The sequence below is a fragment of the Tenrec ecaudatus genome, chromosome 15 (genome assembly GCF_050624435.1).
Source record: "Tenrec ecaudatus isolate mTenEca1 chromosome 15, mTenEca1.hap1, whole genome shotgun sequence".
Taxonomy (NCBI): Eukaryota; Metazoa; Chordata; class Mammalia; order Afrosoricida; family Tenrecidae; genus Tenrec; species Tenrec ecaudatus.
Window position 1 is genome coordinate 15,009,817 of NC_134544.1, and position 26,419 is coordinate 15,036,235.

At 37.3% G+C, this 26,419-nt stretch overlaps 2 protein-coding genes across 2 annotated transcripts in view; one reads left to right on the forward strand and one right to left on the reverse strand.

The window, feature by feature from the left end:
* Positions 1–26,419, reverse strand: part of RELCH (RAB11 binding and LisH domain, coiled-coil and HEAT repeat containing) — a 113,151-nt gene that overhangs the window by 67,948 nt on the left and 18,784 nt on the right. The window contains exons 2-10 of the mRNA XM_075533139.1: positions 21,766–21,855; positions 13,906–13,977; positions 13,738–13,793; positions 13,527–13,640; positions 11,035–11,238; positions 10,840–10,931; positions 9,742–10,035; positions 5,899–5,974; positions 4,133–4,228 (exon numbers count right to left, since the gene is read on the reverse strand). Coding sequence (XP_075389254.1) covers positions 4,133–4,228; positions 5,899–5,974; positions 9,742–10,035; positions 10,840–10,931; positions 11,035–11,238; positions 13,527–13,640; positions 13,738–13,793; positions 13,906–13,977; positions 21,766–21,855 — 1,094 coding nt within the window. The remainder of the gene's footprint in view (positions 1–4,132; positions 4,229–5,898; positions 5,975–9,741; positions 10,036–10,839; positions 10,932–11,034; positions 11,239–13,526; positions 13,641–13,737; positions 13,794–13,905; positions 13,978–21,765; positions 21,856–26,419) is intronic.
* Positions 5,377–5,864, forward strand: LOC142428000 (small ribosomal subunit protein eS12-like). The gene has a single exon (XM_075533140.1). The coding sequence runs from the start codon at positions 5,457–5,459 to the stop codon at positions 5,853–5,855; it is 399 nt and encodes a 132-aa protein (XP_075389255.1). The 5' UTR covers positions 5,377–5,456; the 3' UTR covers positions 5,856–5,864.

Below are 26,419 nucleotides of genomic sequence, written 5' to 3' on the forward strand. Positions count from 1 at the left end.
TTTCTCAATTCCATTTTCCACAAATTTTTGAAGACCACCTCCTGAACATATCTAGAGATTCCAGTTTCCTCAAATAATCTATTTATATAAATTAATATGTAAGCCACATAGATTAGTACATACTTATTTTTGTCTCCCAATTAAACAAACAAGACTTTAAATACTAGATTCTCAGACATACACTTAAAAATATCTCTGAACTTAGGAAATGACTTATAATGGTCGTCATTTAGTTGGAAGAAGTTTTCCTCCTTAAACTTGTTGCCCACAAATTGATTCTGACTCACTGTCCTCCAATAGGACTAAGAACTGGCCCTGTGCCTTTCTAAGGCTGTCATCTTAATGAAAGCAGCCAGCCATATTGTTCACCTCCAGGTAGGCTGGTGGGTTTGAACAAGTGATCTTTGGTTTAGCAACTCAGCACTTTAACCATTTTACCATCAAAGTTCCTTTTCTTGCCTGAAGGAATGGAATTGTTATAATCAACTGCTCTTAAATTTGAAATATATTATGCTGAATTTAGAAAATGTGATAATAATAATTTACTGCAATCTGGTTGAGGAAGGTTCTTTTTCTAATTTTAAAACAAAATAAAAAATAAACATTGCTAAACACCAACTGTAGCTGTGATTTCCACTTTTATACATGAAATATTTATAAAAGCATACTTGCCATTGCTTGTCTTCTACTTTAATTTTTGAAAGTGTGAAAGAAACCTTGATGCATGAAATTCTTACTTCAAATATGCAAGAAGGGGCTTTAAAAAATCTGTGGACAAGCCAGTTAGTGTGCAGTATAGCACCAAAGAAACATACAACTTTCTTCTAGTTCTTTAATGCTTCCTCCCCTCCACCACGCGATTAGGACCCAACTCTACCTCACAAACCCGGCTAGACCAGAGCATGTGCACTGGTACAGATAAGAGCTCACGACACAGGGAATCCAGGACAGACAAACTCCTCAGGACCAACAGTGAGAGCAGTGATACCAACAGGGGAAGGGGAAGGTGGGGGGAGAAAAGAGGAACTGATCACAATGATCTATAAAACCCACCTCCCAGGGGGAGGGACAACAGAAAAGTGGGTGAAGGGAGACTATGGTCGGTGTAAGACATGAAAAAAAAATTTAAAATAAATTATCAAGGGTTCATGCGGGAGGAAGGGGTGAGGGGGGAAATAAGCTGATACCAAAGGCTCAAGTAGAAAGAAAATGTTTTGAAAATTATGATGGAAACATATATACAAATGTGGATTGTGATAAAATCTGTAAGAGCTTCCGATAACATGATTAAAAGAAAAAAGGGGAAATAAAGTCTTTAGAAAAATAGACTTAAAAGATCATTGAATTTTTCCAGGAACTTTTTGAAGCCAACATATATGTGTGTATACAGATGATAATAAATACATGAGTACATAATATAAAATGTTTAATTTTTTTCATGGTGAAAATGAACTGCAAAAAGACAACTAAAAGACCAATACCATGCATCCTTAGGATGAGAAAGTTCCTTATATACTGAGAGAGGAAAATATCAGAAATATAGTATTATGTGGGAAAAATAACAGCACTTAATGCATGGTATCATTTGTGTACAACACAAGAAAAAGGTCTTATGTGCTTACATGTGAACCAAAAAAAAACCACCTCAATGATTCCACTCTAAGTTGGTAAAATTGATAGCATGCAGGGCAGTGGTCCCGGGATATGAAAGAGGCCTTCATTTTATATATTTTTAAATTTAAAAAACTTAAAACTGAACATAAACTTAGCTAAGATCTTCAAGATGAACTGTTCCTTAATTGATCAGTTTTCAGAGTATTTGAACTGTATTTATATAATATTTATATAGATATTAGTTAAAACACACCAAAAATACCCTAATTGTGGTAGTTACATCATTTCTTGACAACCTGAAGATACACAAAAGTGTAGCGGTGGAGTCGAGCCTGTCAATCAGGCCACAGCCTGATGGTGCCTCCTTGTGGGCGTGGCCTGCGCATAAGGCGGACCCTGGGAGGCACTCCGGGCGACCTGCCTTCACCTTCCTGCTGATTGATCCTGATCGCTGCCAGCGCTACTGTCACTGAATCCACACGACTTTGCACCTCCAGCCTGTGATCTCCCTGCATCCTGCGTCACTGCATGTGGCTACTGGAGTCTGAAGAGGGGCTTACGGACTAGTGTCGGACTGAGGGACTTGAGATGGACTGCGCTGGAACGTCTTCCCGATAAATAAATACTTCTTGATATAAAACTCTTTCTTATACATCTACATATATGTCTGGATTTGTTTCTCTAGCCAACCCAGCCTAACACACTGTTCCTTCAATCATAGAAGCTTATTGAAACACAGATGTACTGAACTAGGGTGGGATATTCAATACAAAGTACTTAAATATCAAGAGATGGAATGAGACAACATTTGTGTCTCTCTCATCCAAGGATTAGTTTCAAATCAAACCAAGATATAAATCATGATTTATCAATTAAATATAAAGAATGTACAACTTTAGCATTAGATATAAAATGACACATTTTCTGATAAGCTACAACATGGTTAGACCAAGTAACGAAACATAGGTAATTCATCATTCTTCATGAAATTGCATGTTTTTAAAAATATAACAAATTAAAAAATCAGCCAGAGAAGCATCATACCACAAATTAAATACATATATGTATATATGCACATATACACACATATGTAACATACCTGATAATTGATGATGCAGATTTAAAGGTATATCATGCAATATACAATCAAATTTCCATGGTAGGGTCTTTTATGATTATGGAAAATTAAAATGAAAAAGCTAAAACTTGGATCTCGTGATAATTACATTTCTGTGACATCGTAAGCTTATATTAAAGAAACAGTAAAAGAGTTGCAAACATCAGTGCATTCGTTACACGGATTATGTTACAAGCTGAGAACAGAAAAGAAGCTCAAACACCATTCTGCCAGGAAGACCTGCAAAACCATCCGAAATTAGACACTGATCCTTCAAGACAGTCAGTTTCCATACTTATAGCTTACAACTATTTAAAAATAATTAAGTGAAATGAAATTATCAATAAGAAAACAGTCTTTTTTACTTCTTTATGTATAAAAATACCTAAAGGAATAAAAATTTAAAAATTGTATTCTGAGTCAAAGTTTTCTTGAGGATCAGTACAAATTTCTAATGCTAAACAGATAAAGATAAGCTTTAAATGGCTTTGCCAATGCACTATGTACTTATCATACTGTAGGTCCCCAATAATCATGACTAAAATAGACGGTAAATCTTGAAAAGTAATAGTGGAACTTAGAGGGTGCATTCTGAAATGTTCTAAACCAATGTTTTTCCATTGAAGATTCTCCAACTGGAAACTTATCTCATAAATTGAAAACTACAAATAACTAACTTCCTTTGCCAACAAATTATTCTGTCATGTGAATGAAATAAGTACCTTTTCAGCAAACTTTTATTGGCTATATAGAACCATCAATATAACTTCCAATAGTACGTGTAGCTCATGATATAGGCTAGGTGTATTAAAGTATATATGTAACTAAAAGGTGAATATTTTAGCATCTGTCAAGTTAGCTAGCCATCTAAGAAAACACAGAAAGTTTAAAATTTACAGTGATTTTGGTCATTACAACTACTCTAAGTTATATGTATAATTTATTGACAAACAGACTAAAACGAACATTTGTAATAGGAAACTACAAGTACATTAAGGAAAAGAACATTATTAGTCCCTGTTAATTGTCCATCTGAAAGTGTCCACTTCTGCAGACACATCAAGCAAATCACTTCAAGAGCAAAGATAGAGGGAATGAGTTAGCTGGTAGTGTAAACATCAGACAGTGTTCAGGGCACAGAAATGGACCTACAGTAATAGTTAGCATTGCAGAAGCTAATGATGCTTTGTGCCAAACTGGGAAAACAGGAATACCATGCAGTTTTACTGAACTCACCTGACAGAGGTGTAAAACCATTCTCTAGGAGCAGAGATGCATGCACAAAAGTAAGAATATGATTGCAAGTAATAGACTACAATAAAATAAAAATATAACACTAAACTTCAAAATGACAAACAATGGACATGATGAGGTTGTTGGAATGAGAATCTCTTGTCTCACCTCTCTCTTTGCCAGCAGCACGTTGGGGACAATGTGGGGCAAGCAGCGTCCCAGCATTAGCATCACACTCTTTTCACTGTCTGCGATCCGAGACACCTAGGAAACCAAAGGGTTCATAAACGACCCCAGGAGAGAACTTCCGTGCACAAATGTATTTGACGATGGTAAGATTCTACCTCTGCTTCAAACACACATTACAAATATGAGGCCAATAACTGTTCCTCTAAACTGGCCTAACAGTCCTGTGGGTTAGAGGTGAATTAAAAACACCAGTTAGCATGAGTGGAACCAACCAAGGTGGTCTGTTAACTCACTTCTGTATCCTAGTACGGATAGTACAGAATGAGGGCAGCCTCAAGGAGCCCTGGTACTGTTGCTGGTTCTGTGTGGGCTGTCAACCACAAGGTCAGCAGTTCCAACCCACCAGCAGTTCTATGGGGAAAAGATGAGGATTTCTACTCCTGTATAGAACTAGTCTCAGAACGTGCAGAGGCAGCTCTGCTCTGTCCTATTGGGACACTTCAGAGTAGGTATCAACTCAATGGCAGTGAGTTAGTTCAGTTTGGTTTTTTGGAGGGCAGCCTGACTGGTTTCCTTCAACCTTGAAAAGAAACCTATACTGCAAAATCACTGCCTAGTACTTGTTCGTATAAAGAAGTGGCACGTTACCAGTGGCCCATGCACAGTCGTGCAATAAAAATGGGCCAGAAATGCATCTCAGCCATCCACTAGCTCTTGATTATCACCAATGGCACTGCAATGAAGAACCACACGTGGGGCCACGTGGAATTAACCACTGGATGACCACATAGCGAAGTGTGAGGAAAAGAAAACCCACCTCAGCATGAGCCTGCAAGTATCCTAGCAAAATACTTGAGGAAGACTTACCTGAGGATTAACAACTAACAAAGTCAGTCATTCAAATAATTCCCAATGAAATGAAAATAATGGAATAAGAGGAAATAAAACAGTAGACATTCAAACGGAATCCCCAAATTGTACCAAAGAGAAACATGCACCATGTATCAGTATTTAATTTAATATTAATAAACAAAGCTTTAATCCCAAACCAGAAATACTCAACCACCTTCTTAAAGTTTAACATTTTAGGAAGAACTTTTTAGAATATTATCATAAACAGACTTGTTTAAGAAATATAGACTAATTACAGCTGTTTAGCTAGAGATACTAAGAAGGAAAACATCAAAATGTTTGAAGATCTATATGATATAATTTACCGCTCTCTTTCCCTGTCCCCGCCGAGCTGTGCGGAGGCGGAGGCTCCGGTGTGTTCAAGATTCGGTCCCACCCGTAACCTACCGCCATGGCCGAGGAAGGCATTGCTGCTGGAGGTGTAATGGACGTTAACACTGCATTACAAGAGGTGCTGAAGACCGCCCTCATCCACGATGGCCTAGCACGTGGAATCCGCGAAGCTGCCAAAGCCTTAGACAAGCTCCAAGCTCATCTTTGTGTGCTTGCATCCGACTGTGATGAGCCGATGTATGTCAAGCTGGTGGAGGCCCTATGTGCTGAACACCAGATCAACCTCATTAAGGTTGATGACAACAAGAAACTAGGAGAGTGGGTGGGCCTCTGCAAAACTGATAGAGAAGGAAAACCCCGGAAAGTGGTTGGTTGCAGTTGTGTGGTTGTTAAGGACTATGGCAAAGAATCTCAAGCCAAGGATGTTATTAAAGAATACTTTAAATGCAAAAAATGAGCAAATAAAACTTGGCTAATTGTTAAAAAAAAAAAAAATTTACCTCTGACCCTAGACGACTATCTGCTGACATTCGACAAAATGAGAGTAGTGCTTGGTGGAAAGCAGGAGACAATTTCCTAGAAGAAAATATTGGATGAAAAGAATACCAGAGTTTATCAGGGCACTTAAGGAGCAGATTGAATGTTACAACTCCCATTCCAACACTAACTCAAAGCCTCCAAACATCAGCCAGGTGCCTTAGCCACCAATGACTTGGAAGGCATTTTACCAGCAAATCATCCAAGGGAAAAGAGCACCAGTAATCACTGCGTCTGAAGTAGCCTGAACGAGTGAATGGGCCTTAAAGGTGAGTGGGTTGATACTGAATAGAGGTAAATAAAACCATTTGCATAATGTGAAATGAGGATATATTCCTGTCAATTCTTGAAGGTCCAGAAATATATGTAGTGAATGCAAAGGCTGGCCTGGCATGCTGTTGAGAAGAATCAAAGTATTTCAGAGTTTCAGATACAGGGTAAACTTTCATGCCAGAAACCTACCTGAAAGATGTATAATTTAGAGATAAAATAAAAAGGATCACTCAGCATTCACAATATATTTGAAAGAATGCTAACTTTGTACAATTAAAAATACTAAGTAATTTATTTAAATAGGGACATTAAAATCACCGCTAACATTTCTAAAACACTGGTTTCTATGTGGGTGTTGTTCCGATACCAGGGAGTTGGATCTGACCCACAGTAATCCTCTATGTATACAAGAACAAAGCACTGCCCAGTCCTGTGTCATCGAAACTAACACTGCTATCTTTGAGCCCATTGTTAAGCCACTGTGTCAATCCATCTAGCTGAGGGCCTTACTCTTATTTACTGAAAATTTTACCAAGCACAATGTCCTTCTCCAGGAACTGATTCATCTTAATAATATGTCAGGATCTTCACATCAAAGGAGCATTCTGACTTCTAAAGCAAATTTGTTTACTCTTCTGACAGCCAGTAGTATAGTCAATATTCTTTACCAATATCATTGATTCAAAGGCATAATTTCTCTGGTCTTCCTTATTCATTGTCTAGCTTTTGTACGCACAGGAAATTAAAACTAACCATGGCTTGGATAAGCCACATCTCGGTCCGCAAGGTGTCTTCTTGATTTTTAATGCCTTCAAGAGGTCTTTTGCAGCAGGTTTGCCCAGTGCAGTACAATGTTTGATTTTTCAACTTAGCCCGATTTTCCCAGGCGTTAGTGTGGATCCAAGTAAAAGAAATGCCTAACTACTTAGGTACTTTCTTTGTTTACATGTTGTTATTGGTCCAGTTATGAGGATCTTCAATTTCTGCAGGTTGCGGTGTAGTTCATACTGAAAAGTTACAGACCCAAACCAAGCCCACTCCTGACAAGCAAATTCTGTACTCCTATTGGACAGAGTATCACTGCCCCATAGAACTCTCAAGGCTTTAATCTTTACATACACATCCTGCCCTATCTTTTTCCTGCAGTTGCTAGTGGATTCAAACTGTCAACCTTTCAGTTAGAAAGCAAATGCTTACCTCCTATAGCATCAAGGCTTCAGAAATTACCTAATGGAGTTTACTAAGCATTGTTGATGCTAGCACACCAGAGCGGCATTTTAGTCCTTGCTCATTTACATGTTCCCTTCCATATTCTCAGCACCATAATCTGTCCAAATGCCCAACTTAGAAACCTTTCAGCCAGCCTAGGTCTCTTTCCCTCTTTGAACCCCATCTCCACTCAGTCTTCTACCTCTAAAATATCTTGTCAATCTATCTACTTCTTTCCATCCCTAGTACCAATGCTATGCTATGTAGACTTCACCATTTCTTATTTGGGCTCTTCTAATAGATACCCTGCAAGTCTTCCTTCCTTCCAGTCACTGCTACCTGACAGGCCCTTTCTAACACTTCTGCCATGTCCTTCCTCTTGAAAACTGAACTAAAAACAGGCTGACATTTCTTGGTCTGCCTCGACCCTCCAGCTTCATTTTCTGTCACGCTCTCTTTGACATGGTGTTTGCTCTTGGTCCGGTATTCTGCCTCTTACTTCTTTGCCTGATTCATTCCTACTTAAGTCTTCAGGTCTCAGATGAAATATCACTTCTTCAGTAAAACCTTTTGTGCTTTGATGACAAGAGTTGTTGCGACATGATTAGATAGTCCCAAAGGAAGTTGTACTTTCCTTATATCACATTTTTTGTACCTTTTTGGATTTGCTGTTTGTTTGCCTCTCTCATAAAACTTATTAGCCTTGTGACTGAAGGGATTGCTACATAGTCCTGTGACAGTACCTGGCAGAAGATTAAAAAAATGGTCGCACAAAAGTAACCATCATCTCCATAGGGTGGTTTTGCGGAGACATAGGGAAGTATTCCAAAATATTAAAGAATCATTACAAAGGCAGTTATTGTTCAGAATCATTAATATAGATTTTTATGACCATATTTTACCTGTATCAGACTGTGACTTAACAACTGGGTCATGTCTGTATGAATTCTCTAACCACCACATACCTAAAGAAAATTTTACAGAGAAGATACACAAAAAAGTGGGGCTCATTAGAAAACTTTTCTTTAAAATAAATAATTTGGCCAATATGTACCTTTAATATTATCAGTTCTAACGGTCTAAAACAAAGTAGTCATTCTTCCCTATTAAGCTACAACACTCTAATTACCTGCCTCTGCAGACTCGGGAGGAGAAAGCAGGACCTTCAGCTAAAGAAGCACTCGAGGCTATGAAATGAGTGAGTGCCATGGCAGCACTCAGGGTACTCTCTGATATGACTAACCTCTGGCTGGGGAGCCAGTTCTGACTCTTAATGACCCCGTAGGGCTGAGTTTTCTTAGCTGGAATCCTCAGGAAAGCAGACTGCCACATTTGTCTCTTTCATACCAGCTGTTGAGTTCAAACAATTGACCTTTAGGTTAGCAGCCAAATGTTTACAATAAGAGCTAAGTAAATATTTTTCTTAAAATTATTTTTTATACTAGAATAATTTTTAAATTATTCTTTGTCTCCTCCACTAGAAAACATGATCATGTAGGACTCTGAAGTCGATTTCTGAGATCCAATAGAAGTTAAATAAAGAAAATATTAATGATACAGAATTAGTACTAGAAAGACAAAAAATAATGAGGAAAAATGAAAAAAAAAAGAGCTCTTTTTAGCATTGGCAATTATGCATCTACCAAAAACTGCTGACCCTGATGATGATGACAGAAGCATAAAAAAAAGGTCAGAAGCCCTGTCTGGAAAGACACTAGCGATACTTGTTGCTAGGTGCCGTCGTGGTGGTTACGGTTCATAGTGACGACCGGTAAGTACAACAGAACCAAACGCTGTCTGGTCCTGCACCGTTCCTCACCATTGTGGTCACATCTAAGTGCATTGTTGAAGCCACCATGTCAATGCAACTTGTGGAGGGTCTTCTGACTTCGCTGCAGCTCCACTTCACCAAGAATGATACCCTTCCTTTTCCAGAGGTGGGTCACTCCTGGTAACATGTCCAAAGTACATAGCATGAAGTCTTGCAATCCTCACTTCCAGAGAGGATCCAGGCTGTGTTTCTTCAAGGCAGACTTGTTTGTTCCTTTAGGCAGTCATTGCACTAGTGATACTAGAACACCTATCACTGGTGAGCCTAATATTTAGCTGAGACAGACTACCACACGGACGGCTCATTCACCTTTTAGTAACTGAGTGACAACTTTGGGCATGTCTTTGTGGAGCGTGCTTTACTCTGTGGAAAATCCACTGTCGATGTGAAACTGCACAGCTCTGACTGGCAAAGGCAATTTGAGTAAGAACTGCAGCTCCGCCAGTTGCTAAGCCGCTAACTGAGGCACTGTAAATATAGGAAACACACTAACCTATTAGGCTTATCGAACTGAACTGCATTTTTACTCGGTGGAGAAGAAGACGGCATTCCTTCCCTTCCCTTCCTGGGGAGGGAAGTTGAGGAATTCTCTTTAGAAGTAGAAGAATCAACATCATCTGACACTGAAAGAGGAATATCATTGCTTTTTTCCTTGTCTGAACTATTTACAACTGAATTCTGTACACTGTCTTCGGAGTTTTGGGGGGTGGGCTGCTCCAAAGAAGGCTTAACAGAATCACAAACCACCGGGGAGGCAAAGGGTGCATTTTTGAGGAAGTCCATTTCACTGTAGAAAGAAAGAAAAGTTAACAGTGAGCACTGGTACTACTTAAACCTTTGGCAAAAGTATAAACTTCAAAATGCGCTGAATGTTTTAAAAGTATAACACATTAATAGAGAAAGGTTTTGAGTATTAATCTTTTTGGCACGATATACGGAGATGCCTCATATCTAAATCTAAAAGTCTAGTTGTACAATTAAAACTTAAGAATGGCCTCTGGGCAATGAATGTACAGATGTGCTTTATACAATTGATGTATGTATGGATTGTGATAGGAGTTGTATGAGCCCCTAATAAAATGATTAAAATAAAAAAAGAATGGCCTCTTATAATAAACCCCACTTTACATTTGGGTAACTACATTTCCACTATTAGATCATGACTATTAAACAACCCATAAAACCCCAAACACTTCCTTTTTTTTCATTTTCAAAATGGGAGAATTCTATCTAACACAAAGAATTACTGTAAGTATGAAATAAAATCATGAATGAGGAACATGCCTAAGACTGATGTCAAGGAGTTATTCATTAATATTGAATAACTACAGCTTAGAGAAATCAAGTGTCTCACTTCTTGGTTCTAAGACACTCAATTGTAAGACATCTTTCATGATTTAATAACATTTTACAAAACGGAGATATACTACATTAAATAGATGAATCAACTATAAGATTCACTTCTGACATACTGACTGAAATGTGGAAAAAGTTGTGTCTTACAAAAGAGACAGTTTCATTTATTTATATTATCTGCCAATTTTTCTTAAATGTATAAGAGTCTCTTTAGAAATACTGACCCACCATTTACCTTTCAAGTCTTCTGATTTGCTCCATCAAGGACCATTTCTCACTACTGAGTAAACTAATTTTATCTTCTAATTTCTGTACTAGCAAGGAATTCTAAAATCAAAATGGGAGAAAAACAGAAACTGAACATCTCATAGTAAGCTTTTATATAGTTTATATTAATTTGGGAGACTTAGCCAGTTAGCTGGTCTCTCACCTCCATAGGCTGAGGTGTCTCAAAGGTTGGACGCAGGTTGTCTAAAACTGGTGTGAGAGCCTCTAATTCGTCTTCTTCCACTCCACTGGCCACGTCCACCACATCTTTTCCAGCCACTTGGTGATTTCCAAAATCTCGGTAGAGCTGAAGTAAGTCTGGAGGTTTAGGGATATTTAAGCCTACATCATCCCACAGTTCAAAATCCTGAAAGACACCATGAATAAGTAAAAATGACACCTTCTTCTCAGAGGCAATTTCAATTTCCTCCACCACTACTGAGATTCATTTAACTCCTTATTGCTAATATATTGAGAGTCCAAGATGATCTTAATTTTGTATAATTTCAGAGTGAGCAAACACCATTCTAAATTATTTTATACTTCACAATGAGTTTCTTGACATTCTAAATACACAAACTTAATCGTCAAGATGTTACCACACAATGTTTGTTTTTTTTTTTTTTTAGAAAATTTAAATATTAAAAAATGTGTATCTTGTGTTTAGCACCAGGGGATAAATTCTGGTCATTGTTCAGGGGTCCTAAGTGTGTACACAATTTAAGTGGGTAGCTAAAGATTCTCAGACATATGTAGAAGGGTTAAACAGAAAAGATACCAATAGATAAGTAAATACTTAAGAGAAGACTATACAATGAAACTGAGAAGTGTTGAAAAGAGAAGATAAATGGCTAAGAAATGTTTGAAAAATCCAAAGTCCAATACATAAGGTCCTCATTAAAATTGTAAAAACTACAAGTTCTGGAAGGAGCAATGGGAAAAAAAGGAAGATTAGAAAATTACCATAGTAATTTAAAAATCAATTTTCCCGAACTAAAGGATGATAGAGTCTATATTAAAGAGATTTTAAAGCAATATAAAGAAATAAGAATGACAATAATGTACATTATCATGTAACTTGAGCACTGGCAGTAAAACAATTTTAAAAAGTCACAAAGCCCTCCAGAAAGAGAATGATGAAAACGTGCAATAATGGGTCCATCTACAAGACCAGGAGTCAGAAAATCAGCATCCATCTCCAGTGAAACCAGAATGTAGAAGACCACGGATGATGTCCTCAGTTCTGAAGGAACCAAGGATTTGATACCCAGCTACAAAATACTTTGAATGTGAGAGTAACTGTATTTTCAGACCTGCAAAGTCCCGAAGTTTATCTTTTATGTACCTAGTCCCTAGACTCCATGGAGAAAGTGAAGCAAGAAAGAGGGAGAGCTGAGATGAGACAGCGGATACAACCAAGAAAGCAAGGCTAAGACATCTCAGGATTATCATGATCTAGAGCAGTGGTTCTCAACCTTCCTGATGGCACAACCTTTTAATACAGTTTCTCAAGTTGTAGTGACCCCCAATCATAAAATTATTTTCATTGTTACTACATAACTGTCATTTTGCTACTGTTATGAATCGGGTGACCCCTGTGAAAGGGATGTTCGACCCCCAAAGGGTATGCGACCCACAGGTTCAGAATCACTGGTCTAGAGCAGTCCCAAGAAGAGGCAAGGCCTCAGGCATAGAACAGAGGAGGCCGGACTGAAGACCAGCGGCTCCAGAAAAGAATTTCCAAGAAGAAAATGATAGAATAATGGTAAACCTCCGATGGCAGACCTGGCAATAAAGTTTAGGGTTGGATCAATGCTAAGTACACAGAGAACCAAATGAGAAAACAAAAAAAGAGCTAGTAATATCAGGGGAAATCATCAAATGTCATTCCTGTTATTAGATCCCTCGAGATGGCTGCCTCACAGCGACCCCACATGCAGCAGGACAGAGGCAGGCCAGTCCTGTGCCCTCGTCAAAGTCACTGCACGCTCGACGGCTGAGGCTAGCATGTACTCTGAGTGCCTTCCACGCTGGGGCTCACTTTCTTGCACAGTATCTGTCCTGATCCAAAGGGTTTTCATGGGCTAAGTTTTGAAAATATATCATCAGGCTTTTCTTCCACTTCTTAGTACAGCAAGTTCTGCTGGAACCTGTCCATCATGGGGGAAACCCTGCTGCTAACTGAGATACAGTGGCATCACTTCCCATATCCTAGCACACTGACAGATGGGTAGTGGACAGCAGCCAACACTCAGTCATGATAAAGAAAACACTGACTATTACTCAAATCAAAATTAAGATGATACACGTACATTTGGGAGGACTGGGGCTGAGGAAGTAGTAGTCATCAACAAATAAATGTATAGTCTGCCACATTTTCCTTAGGGAGAAGCCAAAAGATAACCTCTAACATGAAAAACCAGGAAGTAACAATGTTACTTAAAAGAAATGGCAGAGATGTTCCTGGCAAATGGGCAATGGCAGACAAGTAAACAAGGACTTGTGTTTGTGAACTAACATGGTAGAATACTGTGTCACTTTAAATAGAAGAAACTAGATAATAGAAAAAGTAAAGACGTTCTAGGCTAAAAAGAAAAAAAAAAGAAAGCAAAACCAAAGCACATACAGACACATACAAAAACAAGGTAAGTTTACCTGGTCATCATTTTCATCTGAAAAGGTTATGGATGTAAGCTTGTAATTATTCTTCAATAAAAATTCATTGACTAAGAAGTTTAGAGCTCTTTTTTCAAGAGGTTTGATTGGCTCCTGGAGGTAAGACAGAAGACACAGGATCATTAAGTTCTCCTTTGGTACTTATGCTACCACTTGATGAAGAAGCTACTTGTAGCTGTCATTTACTCACCTGAATTTCAGGACTTGATTTGTAATTTTTTCGTTCCTGTAAAGGAACTTCATTTTCTGAGGGGAGAAATTGTAAATAACGTTTTACTATTTTACACTGCAAAATATCTCAGCTACTTCTAGATTGTCAAAGTAGAAAAGTCTCAAAAGAAAATTTTATGTACACCACCTGCAGCCTTTGTTAGGTTTGCTCGGAGGGCCTGAATGGTCTCCTTGGCTTTCCGTAGTTCAAACTCCAGGACTGGACAGGGATTTGGAATAAACACACACAGGCATCCAACCAAGAAAAGGGAAACAAAAATAAAAAAATAAAAAGCAAGGATGGGTATGAAAAAAAAATACAATTTGTCTTGAGAACAGAAAGCATGCAATCTTCATGAAATTTGTGAACGCATGCAGCAGAGTTGATTTGCAAGCAAACTGGTGAATGTTTTCCACAGTTTTAGGAGAATCCGGGGGCCTGCTGATCAAGTGTTCCAGCTGTCTGACAGGGAATCATGCTACTTAAAAACAAACTCTAAGGTAAACCTCTCATGTAGGTAACCAATATATTAGTCATTTGGGCATATCTACTTCATGCTGCTTAGCTAAGAAAATGCAATGAAATGTTTCAGTAACATAATCTTGGGGTGGGGGAGATAAAATTAGAGGAAGCTCAAGTAAATATACTTTAATATATCTGAGGATTAAAATAAGTTATTTTATAATGTTTTCTTCAAATGTTATAAATCTGTATGTAGAGATGAGAGTGAAAATATCCATTTCTGAAGAAGCTGAAGGAATATGGCTTAAGCATTTAGCAAATGATGGAATGCCAATATATTTAAGAAACAAGCATATAAAATGTATTCTATTTTACAAGTTCCAAGGCCATTGGATGAATATGGCCAATATGGATAAAAACTTTCTGTAACTTTTGATTAAGAGATTTCTAAAGCAAATGATTGTGTACATTTCTAAAAATGTAGGAGTCTAGGATCCTAAATAAAAGTAAGTTGAATTTCAAAATCCCTGATAACTCTTGACACTGATTTTTCCATTTTATGAGGTATGAATGAAACTCAGAACTTTTATCACCTCACCACAGTCTAATTATAAAACTGGGGAAACATTGTAGTTAGCTCTTTAAAAAGTCTAATCAGACCCACAATTTAACTGAATGTACGTACTTGAGAGATTTTCATTATAATGTCTTTCCAAATTGCTGAAAAAAGACCAAACAGACATGGGTGGGTGAGTGGAGGGTATCTAAATGAAATACAGCTCTAGGAAGACTAAGTGATCTTTGTTACAACTGGCTATTTAATCCACTATGGTAGTTAAATTGCTTTGCATAAAAACCTAGAAAATTAAAGGTTTCATCTTAAGATATAGTTTTTCCCTGATTGACAAACAAAAAGATGTTAAATGAGATGTTATCAGAGACAACAAAGTTATAAAAATATATGGGAAAAGTAGGATTCACTCAGTTTGCAATTTTCATTAAAAACTTAGGAGGTAGCTGAATCACATGTAGAAACATGGAGGCCACTTATTTTGATGCACAGAATTTAACTGCAGCAACATGGAAGCACACGGAAAATCAGATGGCTTTGTCTGTTCCTGGTTCTATTTGGTCCTCAGCAATGCTGATCTGCAAGCATCTCTGTGCAACAAAGGTAAAGCATCTTCCCTAAAACTCACACTGGAGATTAGGTCCAGGTTTAAAAGACCACACATGTTACGTGTGTGAGATAAGTAAAGAACAGGTTAGTTTACTTCTTTTTTTGGTAATTTCATAACTCTAGGTAATTGATTTTGAATTTTTAAAATGCCTAATTACCACAAAAGTAAAATGAAAATCTACTGATATTTTCCAATATCATTGGCATCTTACTAAATAAACTATATATACTACAGAAAAATTGCAGATCAGAAATGCCCTGTGTTGGAATGACAGAAATGAAGGGGGGAGGGGGAGAAAATAATGAAAAAATTGGTTCAAACACAAACTGGGGAAAACTCAAATTAATTTGGCAAAAATTGAGGTGACCAAGAGCAAACACTGAATGATTCAGGCACAGAAAGCCAGAAAAACCCATGTCAGACGGCAAGAATTCATATTCCCACGCACATCAATATAAAAAAATTGCCCAATATCATTAAATTATCAACACTTTGAAAAGAGAGTGCCTATCAAAATGAATTCACTCTGCTGCATGTTTCTTAATGTACAGTATAGACTGTAAAAAGCAAAGGCATCTTTATAACCAGCTCTATAAAGACAGTATGCATAGGATATAATCACAGGAGAGTGAGTCTCACAGGAGAGGCTCTAGAGGGGCTGTATTTACAGATAGTTGAACTGCCTTCTTTTTTAAAACATTTGTTTAACGCTAAGAATCAGTTATTTTGTAATGAGATACAATCCACTGTATACTTTCCAGTTACCTTTTACATAAAATTCCTCCTAAAACTGTGTGAAGATTTTCATGTTTTTCAAAGATATGGCAGTAACCAACCACCAAACTCCTCATGCTATGCACCCAACCGAGCTGAATACAATTCTACTGCAAAAAAAGTAGTAACTACAAAGATTTTCTCCAATATTTTCCTGCCCCCAATTAAGTTATCATTCCCCTGAAAATGCTTACATAACAAATTCAGAAATGTTTCAGTAAAAATAAAAGAAAACATTGAAATTATTCCTTATCTACTTCGTATATGTATAATTAATGCCTATCATAGTACCTAACACATAGCAGACACTCAAAATGTCTCAAAGATTTCAAGAACAACAATTTAAAATGTTTGTTAATAAAGGTCCCTTGCAGCCTTTAAGAAAACTTAAAAACATGTAAGAAGTACATCATACATGCTAATACTAGCTTGTTTAATAACATAGAATGTACTTTACTACAAAAACACAGGTAGATCAAACTTAATTTGACTGGATGGATCTCTGTTACCATTTAACTCATTTTACATGAAAATTGATACATCATATGAAAAATATATTCAGAAACAGAAAATACTTAAAACAAAAAGCATCAAAATTTTACTTTTATTTTAAAAAATGGCTGTGCTGAAATGGTCTTAAATGGTACAGACAAAATTCTGCTATCCATACGAACTGAACATACATATGGGTCAGAGCTGTAACCCAGTACTGAAAGGTTCAAGAATAGAAATCCTGATCTGTGGAGCCTCCTAAGTTACGGAGGCTACCAGGCAAACTTCTCAAGCATGCTAAGCCTCACTAGAGAGTAAGCTATTGTGACTTACTTTGCTTGGCTGCTCAAAGGGTTAAACAACATATTACATCTAAAGTACCCGGCACAATGCCTGACACAGGCAGATGCTCTGGCACCACATTCCTTCTTGAAGAGAACACTGTAGAGGCATGGCAAAAATAACCAGATTTCTACCTGTAGGAGATGCACACAAGCTCGACCTTGGAAACAAATGTATCTTGCTCAGAAACAAGAAAAGCTGATTAAACCTTTTGGGGTCAAACGGCCCTTTCACAGGGGTCATTCATAACAGTAGCAAAATTACAGTTATGAAGTAGCAACAAAAATAATGTTATGGTTGAGGGTCATCACAACCTGAGGAACTGTAGGAAAGGGTGGCAGCAGGAGAAAGGTTGAGAGCCACTGCTCTGGACAGTCTGGTGAGGCAGTGGACTCGTGACCTGTGTTATTCATAACCTCCTCTGCCTAAGATTTGTATGTCCTACCGAGCGCCATCAGGTCGAAGTCACAGGGACTATATACACATCTTTACAGACACAGACAGTGCCGTCTTTCTCCCAGAGCGGCTGGTGGGGTTGAAGCAGCAACTCTGTGGTGAGCAGCCCAAAGCTTACCCCACAGTGCCAAGGTACAGATAAAGAAATATTCTTTAAGGTTCTTGTTCTTGCTAACAGATCTCTTCATTCTTGGTGAGGTTTACATGTGACCTAGTGACAGTTGGATTACCTTTTGTGGGTTAATTGTTTTAACAAACCTTTGACATAGTTTGAAATATTTTTTAAGTTCCTACTACTGAAAGCAGAGTCAAAAGTATTTATTTGTTTATTCAAAAGTATTTTTGGAATTGAGAATTATGTTTATTCTAAAAATTTTTGCAAAGTTTCATCTATTATATATTAATTACTGGGTTTAATAAAAGGATACAGTAAAAGAAAATGAAACATTTTAGCCATTGCTTAGAAAAAGGTATGTTCTTCCCCCCTTTTCAAATGCAGTTGAATCAAAACATTCATTTATATGTGAGCATAATATGAGAACCCACCAAACCCCTTCCTATCAAGTTGATTTAAATTCATAATAACCCCATAGGACAGAGTAGAAATGTCCTGTTGACTTTTAAAGGCTTTAAATTTATACAGCAGAAGATTGCCGTGGAGGCGCTAGTAGGTTTGAACTGCCGACCTTTTGCTTAGCAGTCAAGCACTTTGTCACACCACCAGGGCTCCTTGAGTATAGGTACACTATCGTAATTCACAAACCCAGAGGCACAGAGTATTCTTTAGATCGAAACTTCCACAGACTGAATAGGTTATCTTTTAGTCTGTTATGCCTGCAGTCTGTCATTATCCAGGTCCACTGCTGCTTCTTCATTCTTCTCTTTCTACTTTTTCCATTGAGCTCATTAGCATCCTACCACAGAGAGTTTGGAACAGTCATCAAACTTTGTACTCTGAAGTTTGAATAAAATGTTAGATGGGGAACAAAAATGTTGTATCAACAGTGACATGTGACCACAAGAATGTCTGTCTTCATCTATTCTACATATAATGCCATGACAATTAGAGATTATTCCAGCAACTACTATACATTTTAGCTAAACAGTTTGCTTTTTAATCTATAATGTTTCACCTAATTGAAAATACTAAAATAGCTAAATAACAAGAATTCTAATACACCTCCTAAATTAGACTAAATTTTCAAATGGTTACTAAAGGAGAGTATAATTATGTCTCTAATTTCTTGGTAGGGCTTATTTTAAAATGTTATAAAATGCACAACAATACAAATTAATATATAAAACTCTATTTAATTATGTTCTCAATTAGATACACTAAAACTCAAACTCACTCCCATGGGATCGATTCTGATTCATAGCGACCTTATGAGTGGTTTAGAACTGCTGACCTTGCAGTTAGTAGCCCAACAGATACCCACTATGCCACCAGGGTTCCTCTCAATGAGAAAGTGTACATTTAATGCTGAACCTAAAATATACAACATGCATAAGTAAGTAAGAAGTATTCCTACAAAATCATTAAGTAGATTCTGACTCATAGGCCAGGGCGAACTCCTTCTGTGGGTTTTTCCGAGGTTGTAAATCTTTATGGGAGCAGAAAGCCTCATCTTTCTACTTCGGAGCAGCTGGTGAGTACCAACTGCTGACCATATGGTTACTAACTCGGTGCATAACCCACTTCACCATCAGGGCTCCTAACAGAATCACAGAAACTTTTATTAAGCAAAAACATCAAGAAAGTGAAGCTACTAATTCTTAGCATATCCTCTATCTAGGTCTGTCTGCTACTTCTGAAGGTCATGTTTCAATCTTTGTAACCTTTCCATGAAGAATTCTGCACTCTTCAATTTTTACCCTGAGAAAACAGCAATTTGGGCAAATTTGAAGGATTCACAATGTGTTCCTTTTCAATGTTGTTCTGGGAACAAAAGGCAACCTGAAGGGGCAAGATCCAGACCAAGGGTGAATAGGGTCAGATTTCCTAACAAAATCCTTGCAAGGCAGCCCTTGCTACCCTTCAAACAATGAGCAATAAGTGGTAGTGATGGGGGGGTAGGGGTGGGGTGGATTGCTTGGCATAACTTTCCTAGCTTTTTCTAACCAATTCAGTTTTCAATTTTCTTAAAACTTTTTAATAAGCCCATGTGATCCTCTGTCCTTTAAGAAAATCTATCATGATTTCCCCTTCAGTCCTAAAAAAGGAATCACTAAAACTTTCTGAAATGATTTTCTTGCTTAGGATTCATCTTTGAGGTCTTCTCTAGCCTTCTTAAAACACTTCAGCCACGTAAAAAAGGTCTTTCTTTATTGGGGCAATATTCTTGTAAACTTCTTGCTAAGGTCCAATGATTAGGAAAATATCAATATTAACTTTGTTAAGAATTTGATGGGAAGGGCTGGTTGAGGAGGGAGGGGAAAAAAAAGAATTTGATGGGAGCCCTGAATTCAAAATCACGTTTTCGTTTGACACAAAAAGTATCCTTTTTATTGAATGTACCCTAAAGAGACTATGCCACACATCTGAGAAAACTTGTCTGCAGCCATGTGCTGATCAGAGACATGTTTGAACATACATTGCTTGGAATAAATCTGTGCATGAATAAACTAGGACCGTAGCAATAGTACTTTGTAGATTTACCCTTGTATAAGAGATGTAATCAGATTAAGTCAGTCAGAACATTATTCAAGTGACTTCCACTAAATTTGCTCTTTTAGATAATGTTGATATGTTCTATACTGTTAGAGCTGACAATGAGTGATGCTTTTGACTAAGCCATGATTTGATATAGGAGTCCCATTAAATCCTTCCAGTAACTTCTCCATTAAATGGATAGTTATCGTTTATATTGCTGGACCCATTTCTCAGTTTCTGTTGATCTAAAAGTTATTACGTCATTTTTTAAATATAAAATACTATCTGACTAAAAATATTCAGTCTCTATTCCCAGCCAAGGAATGAAAATCCTATATTGAAGTGTTAAATATAATTAGGTCAAACCTAATCTTTCATGCTAACAGTGGCACATGGAACAGTACTGGACACTGAGAGTGGACTACCTGGGCTTGAGCCCAAGTTCGACTATCAAAGTCTAAAGTAATCCTGCAAATGCCTCAGTTTCCTCACCAGTACAAAAGGGAGGAAGATGATAATTCTGTAAATCAAATCAGTTCACAGGCATTTAGAGCAATGTTGAGAATGGAGCAATCACTATATAAGAATTAGCCCTCCCTTTCCTTCACAATGAGCCTGACAGGTAGGTTTTTTAACATACTTGTCTCAATAAATAGGAGAAAAATTCAAAGGAGTTAGTTAAGAAGGAATGTTCCTTGTCCCCATGCTGCCTCTACATGCTCCATCTGTCCCACGCAGCATTCCTATTCCAAGAGTGCCCATCATTCTAATGGAACCCCAAATACCAGCTCTCGTAGAGTTACAGTTTTATGAAGGCTACAGTTCCTATCAGTTAATCAAGAATGTGGTAAGCACCTCAGCCTTGAGGGAGCAAAAGGTATTGGGCATTTGATAATTAGAGAGCCAGGGCTGTTATTGGTCCCTTCTAGGGTGGACCTCCAGCAACATTCAACAAGGCTCGTTTGGGGTGAGCAGTACACATGCGGTACTTATTAGTCCTTTGAAGTTCCTATAATACAATAGTTATGCCGAGGACGTGGGATAAGAAGGAGAAAGATTGAGAACCACTCATTAGAAAGAATGGTGGCCTTCTTTTGGAATGGTCTTAAGAGAAAACTGCTATAACAAATATTAACCTTTATTTTATAAATCATAAGATGCTCAAGAGAAGTTCATGCAGAAAGATTATAATAGCTAAGATGTACACAGGGAATTCAATAGAAATGGTTTATCAACACCGCCCCACCCCAACCAATTTTTAACCATCATAATTGTACTGCCCTATAACACTTACCTAGCAGTCTTAATTTGGAGGATAAAAAGAGTGAGGCTCAGGTCCAACTGAATTCATGCTATGCTATGCTATGCTAAACTTAAACCTGACACCAGTTATGACCACTGCATAAAGTAGCCTGCAAGCAAGACTCAGCAAATAGTATGAGCACATAACCAGAAATTTGCAGCCCCACTGAAGAAGAAGTTGGGGTAAGAGGTGCCCTGCGGCTGAAAAGTGAGTAACAAAAGTTTGGTAAGAACTATAAACATTATTTTCACACACCAAATTGTAGAAATTAAAATTACTCAACCATTTTTATTATATTTGAAATGTCAAGGAATCCAGATGTCTGTCTATACAATATTACTCACCTGCTACTCTCTCATCAGTTTCCCTGTTACCATCATCTGAGTATCTTGCAAAATCTAGGGAATCAAGGGTACTGATGCTCCCAGCTCGATCTAGAACAAAGAAAAAAATTTTAATTAAATAAATAAAGTTTAATTTAATTATCCAAGTAAACCGTGTTTCAATTACCTATCATTGTTTCCAGTTTTAAGACTATGATTCTAAGGTCTAGGAACTCCATAAAAATACTAAGTAAAATGTTTATACTAATATGGTTACTTTGAAATAACCCACGTATTCCTGACAACCTCTGGTTAATCCCTGAACTATTACACACACAGGACTAATTATAAGTAGCCCAATTAACACAAAAAACTAAACTGAAATTTGAGATGTCACCTAAGAGAGAATTACTTATTAAAGAACAGGAGATAGAGAACTCAGTTCTCTTCAAAGAAAAATAGCAAATCCAGTCTCCTTAATATGAAAGAATTAAGAAAATATAACCATATTTCAAGAGAAAACATAATGAAGTGGTGCACAATGACCCAAGTGTTCATAGATATCAGTAGTTAGAATAGCTGCCATTATAATACTCAGAGAAGTAAAGGAAAATACACACAGAATGCATGCAAAGGGCACTTAGCAGAAGAATATACACAAGTATATACACAAACAGGTAGAAAGAAACTGTAGAATAGAAAGGTGGTATGTAAAAATTTAAAAACACTCTAATAACAGAATGAAACAGAGAATCAAACGAGTCAGTGACTTTAAAGAAAACTGAAAGGAATTGTCCTTGTAAAGAACAGAAGGGGAGGGGGACTGAGAAGATCATTAAAGAGAGCAACAGGGATCTGTGAGGCAACAGGAAAAAGGTCCAAAGTATGTAATTGAAAGATGCTTCAGACATAGATTTAAGGAGCCTAGAGATCTCCACCCAAGATAAATAAAGAGGGCACCAAACCCGGGCATACTATAAACAAATAGATGAAAACGAAAAGTGAATATAAACAATAAAAAAACCCAGAAACATTTTTGAGAAAAAGGGGGTCGGAGCAGAGAACAAAAACCCATCTGAAGACAACAGGACATCCCCACAGAATGGTCACAAGGATGAGTCAACCAGGGTGCAGTGTAGCACCAATGAAACACACAATATTTCTCTGGTTCTTTGAGGCTTCCTCACCCCCCACTATCATGACCCAAGTCCTGCCTTTCACTTTGGGCTAGACTAGAGCATATACACAGGTACAGATAAGAGCTCATGACACACGGAATCCAGGTCAGATAAACCCCTCGGAACAGAAATGGGAGTAGCAATACAAGGAGGGTGGAGGAAGGTGGAATGTGGAAGGGAAGAAGGGGAAACTGATCTCAGTGATTGACACATAACCACATCCCCCTAGATGGACAAATAACAGAAACTGTGGGGGGCCAGAGGGGTAGCAGTCGGTGCGGTCCCTGCAACATATGAAAACAGTAATAAATTAAAATTTATCAAAGGGTTACAAGAGTGGGAGGGGGGAGGGAAGGAAAAGAGGAGTTGAAACAAAGGACTCAAATTGAAAGTAAATGTTTAGAAAATGATGGCAACATGTACAAATATGCTTAATCTAACTGAATTATGGATTGTTATACTATCTGCAAGAGCTCCTAATAAAATGATTTTTTAAAAGTTAGAGGAAAACACATTATATACAGAGGAACAATTATTTGAATTACTAATAGTTTCCATTAAAACTCAAGGCACAAAATTCACCCAGAATGGAATGATGGAAGATTATCTGTTAACAGATGGCATGATCCTTTACACAGAAAACCCTAAAAACCAAACCCACTGCCATCAAGTTGATTCCGACACATAAGGATCCTATACAGTTTCTGAGGCTTTAAATCCTTGTGGGAGCAGTCAGCCTCGTCTTTCTCCAGTGAAATGGCTGGTGGGTTTTGAATAGCTGACTGTTAGCAGTCAAGGCTTTTTCCCACAGTGCCACCAGAGCTCCTTAGAAAATTCTAAAGAACACCCTAAAAATCAACAAATGAATTAATAATAGTTGCAGAATACACAAGATCAATCTTATTTTATATACTAGTAATAAACAATCTGAAAAATAAGATGTTAACAATTTCAAAAAAACAAAACAATTTCATTTCCAAAGCATTCAAAATATTTATAAATGCATTAAAAAAAGAAGTTTCAGAGTCAAGTTCATCATCATTATTTATTAAGAATATGAAAATGAAAGCCACTGTGAAATACTATTTTATACCCACTAACTGACCAAAGGTCTCAGTGAGTTGGTATCGACTAGATGGCCGTGAGTTTGGTTTGGTTTGGAGGATGACGATGAGGAGCCTTAGTGGCAAAACAAGCACGAGGCTGCTAACCAAAGATTAGGGATTTGAATCTTGCAGCAGCTCTGCAGGACAGAGAGGTAGCAATGCGCCCCCATAAAGATAATGGCCCAGCAAGCCCTGTGGAACAGTTCTACTGTCACCTGCGCTTGCTATGAGTCTGAATCTACACCATCACACCTAACAAAACACTGTGATAAAAGAGACAGACAACAGTAAGTGTCCGCAAGAATGTGGTGAAATTAGAATCCTTACACCAGGCTGATGGCAATGTAAAACACCGCAGTCAATGTGGGTAAATTTGGCAATTCTTCAAAAGGTTAAATATGATCCACAATTCTAATCCTAGGTAAAAATGAGTGCAAGAGAAATTAAACTACACTTACACAAAATTTTGTATGTGAACGTTCAATGGCAAAAAAAGTAAAAATCAAACATCAGCTGACAAATGCATTAAAAATGTAGTACACACACAGTAGAATACTATTTAGAAGTACAAAGGACTAGAATATGCACACAGAACAGAACCAAACCTTGAAAACTAGGCTGAAATAAGCCAGTCACAAAAGAACCACATATTTATTGTATGATTCCTTTTTATGAAATGTTTAGAGTAGGGAAATATATAGACAGAAAATAGATTAGTGGTTTGCTACAGCTAATTGGAAGTGAGAAGCCAATGGCCCGAGATTTCTTTGGGGGTGATGAGTATGTTTTAAAAATAGATTATGACAGTGGTCGCACACTATGAATATGCTAGAGATCACTTGAATGGGTGCATTTTATAGATATTATCTTAATAATAAAGCTATCATTTCTTTTTTAAATGGAGTATCTTTAAAATACAAATATAAAAAAATACAACCAGAATTCTATATCCAGCAAAAATACCCTTCTAAAACTAAAGCAAAATAAAAAGGGAAATTCTACTTGCTAAGAAAGTTTTTACAAAGCACTTGGTGCCTCAAGATGCTTCCAAGAAAAAATGTGAGATAAAACAGGGGAACATTACACACATATGCATAGAGGGGTTTCAAAATGGTATTTTTCCATGGACTTCCTTTGAAGTCCTTCATATATGTATCATAGATTCCTAAACTTATTTGGCCTACCAGTACCTTTCTGGTAATTAAAAACTTTTATAGAAACATAAAGCCTAAAATCTAGGACAAAGTGTTAAATATCTGCTTTTGTAATCCTCTTGGATCATTAATATACCTGTTAGAGGGCAAGCAGTATCACCCACTTTGGGAAACAATGGTATATATCAATATGTGGTTGAAATTTATAGTGGATATCATATCAAACATCCATAAAAGTTCTGAGTTAATCACACAAAAGTCAGCACTTTCCAAAATCATCTGTCCACTGTATTCCTTTTTTGACTTATACTCATTAATAAACAAGCAACTAACAATATTTTGAGATTTTGAGACATGTTAAACTGTGCTGTTCCCCACCACTTCACCCCTCCACCCCCGCATCATATGCCAATATAACATTCATGTGTTCAGAAGATTAAGCTACTGCCTTGGGACAAATCTAGCCTGAGATCTGTTTATGCATTATTATTCCCAAACTGAAGATGGTTTTTACATTAATAAAGAATTACACAACAAAAAGGAAGATGACCATATGGCATATAAGGTCTGTAGAACCTACAATATGGATTTGCTACCTGTTCCAAACAGAAAAACTCTGCCAGCGTCATTTTAGAAAATCAAATCAACATGCATTAAGTGGCAGTTACCTACAGGGCAGTCTCATAGGGATCTACTCTGTGCTGGTGCCACAAGTACAAAGACTATACACCGACACAAGGAAAAAGACTGAAAATGCACTTCTTTGTACTTAGTATGCTTCATTTTATCAGGGGGGAAATGGATTACTCTAAAATAGATTTTGTAAGTAGAAGGTACTTCAGATTTTAAATCTGGTAAAAAGCAATACTGTAATTTCAATATAATTGAATTGTATGCTTCTTCAGAATTGATTATTTTTCTAAGACCATGATCCAATGTATCTAAGAGTCTAGAAAAATTCACCATTTTAAGAAATAGCTACCATATTCTAATTTGAAATGCTTAACCCACAAAGCATTTCTCCATTTCTAACAGAAGGATTGTGTAATTTTGAACAATCCACCGTATACTCAGAAATGTAATGATCAGACCCTTCCAACAGGTTGGCAAACCAGTAAATCCTGTTCACATGCTTTGCCAAGTCTAGAGCTAAGGTACACACAGTGTGACTATAAAGTACACAGAATGATGTTAAGTTCACATATAAAAGTAGTTACATTTATATAAAGGCATCTAT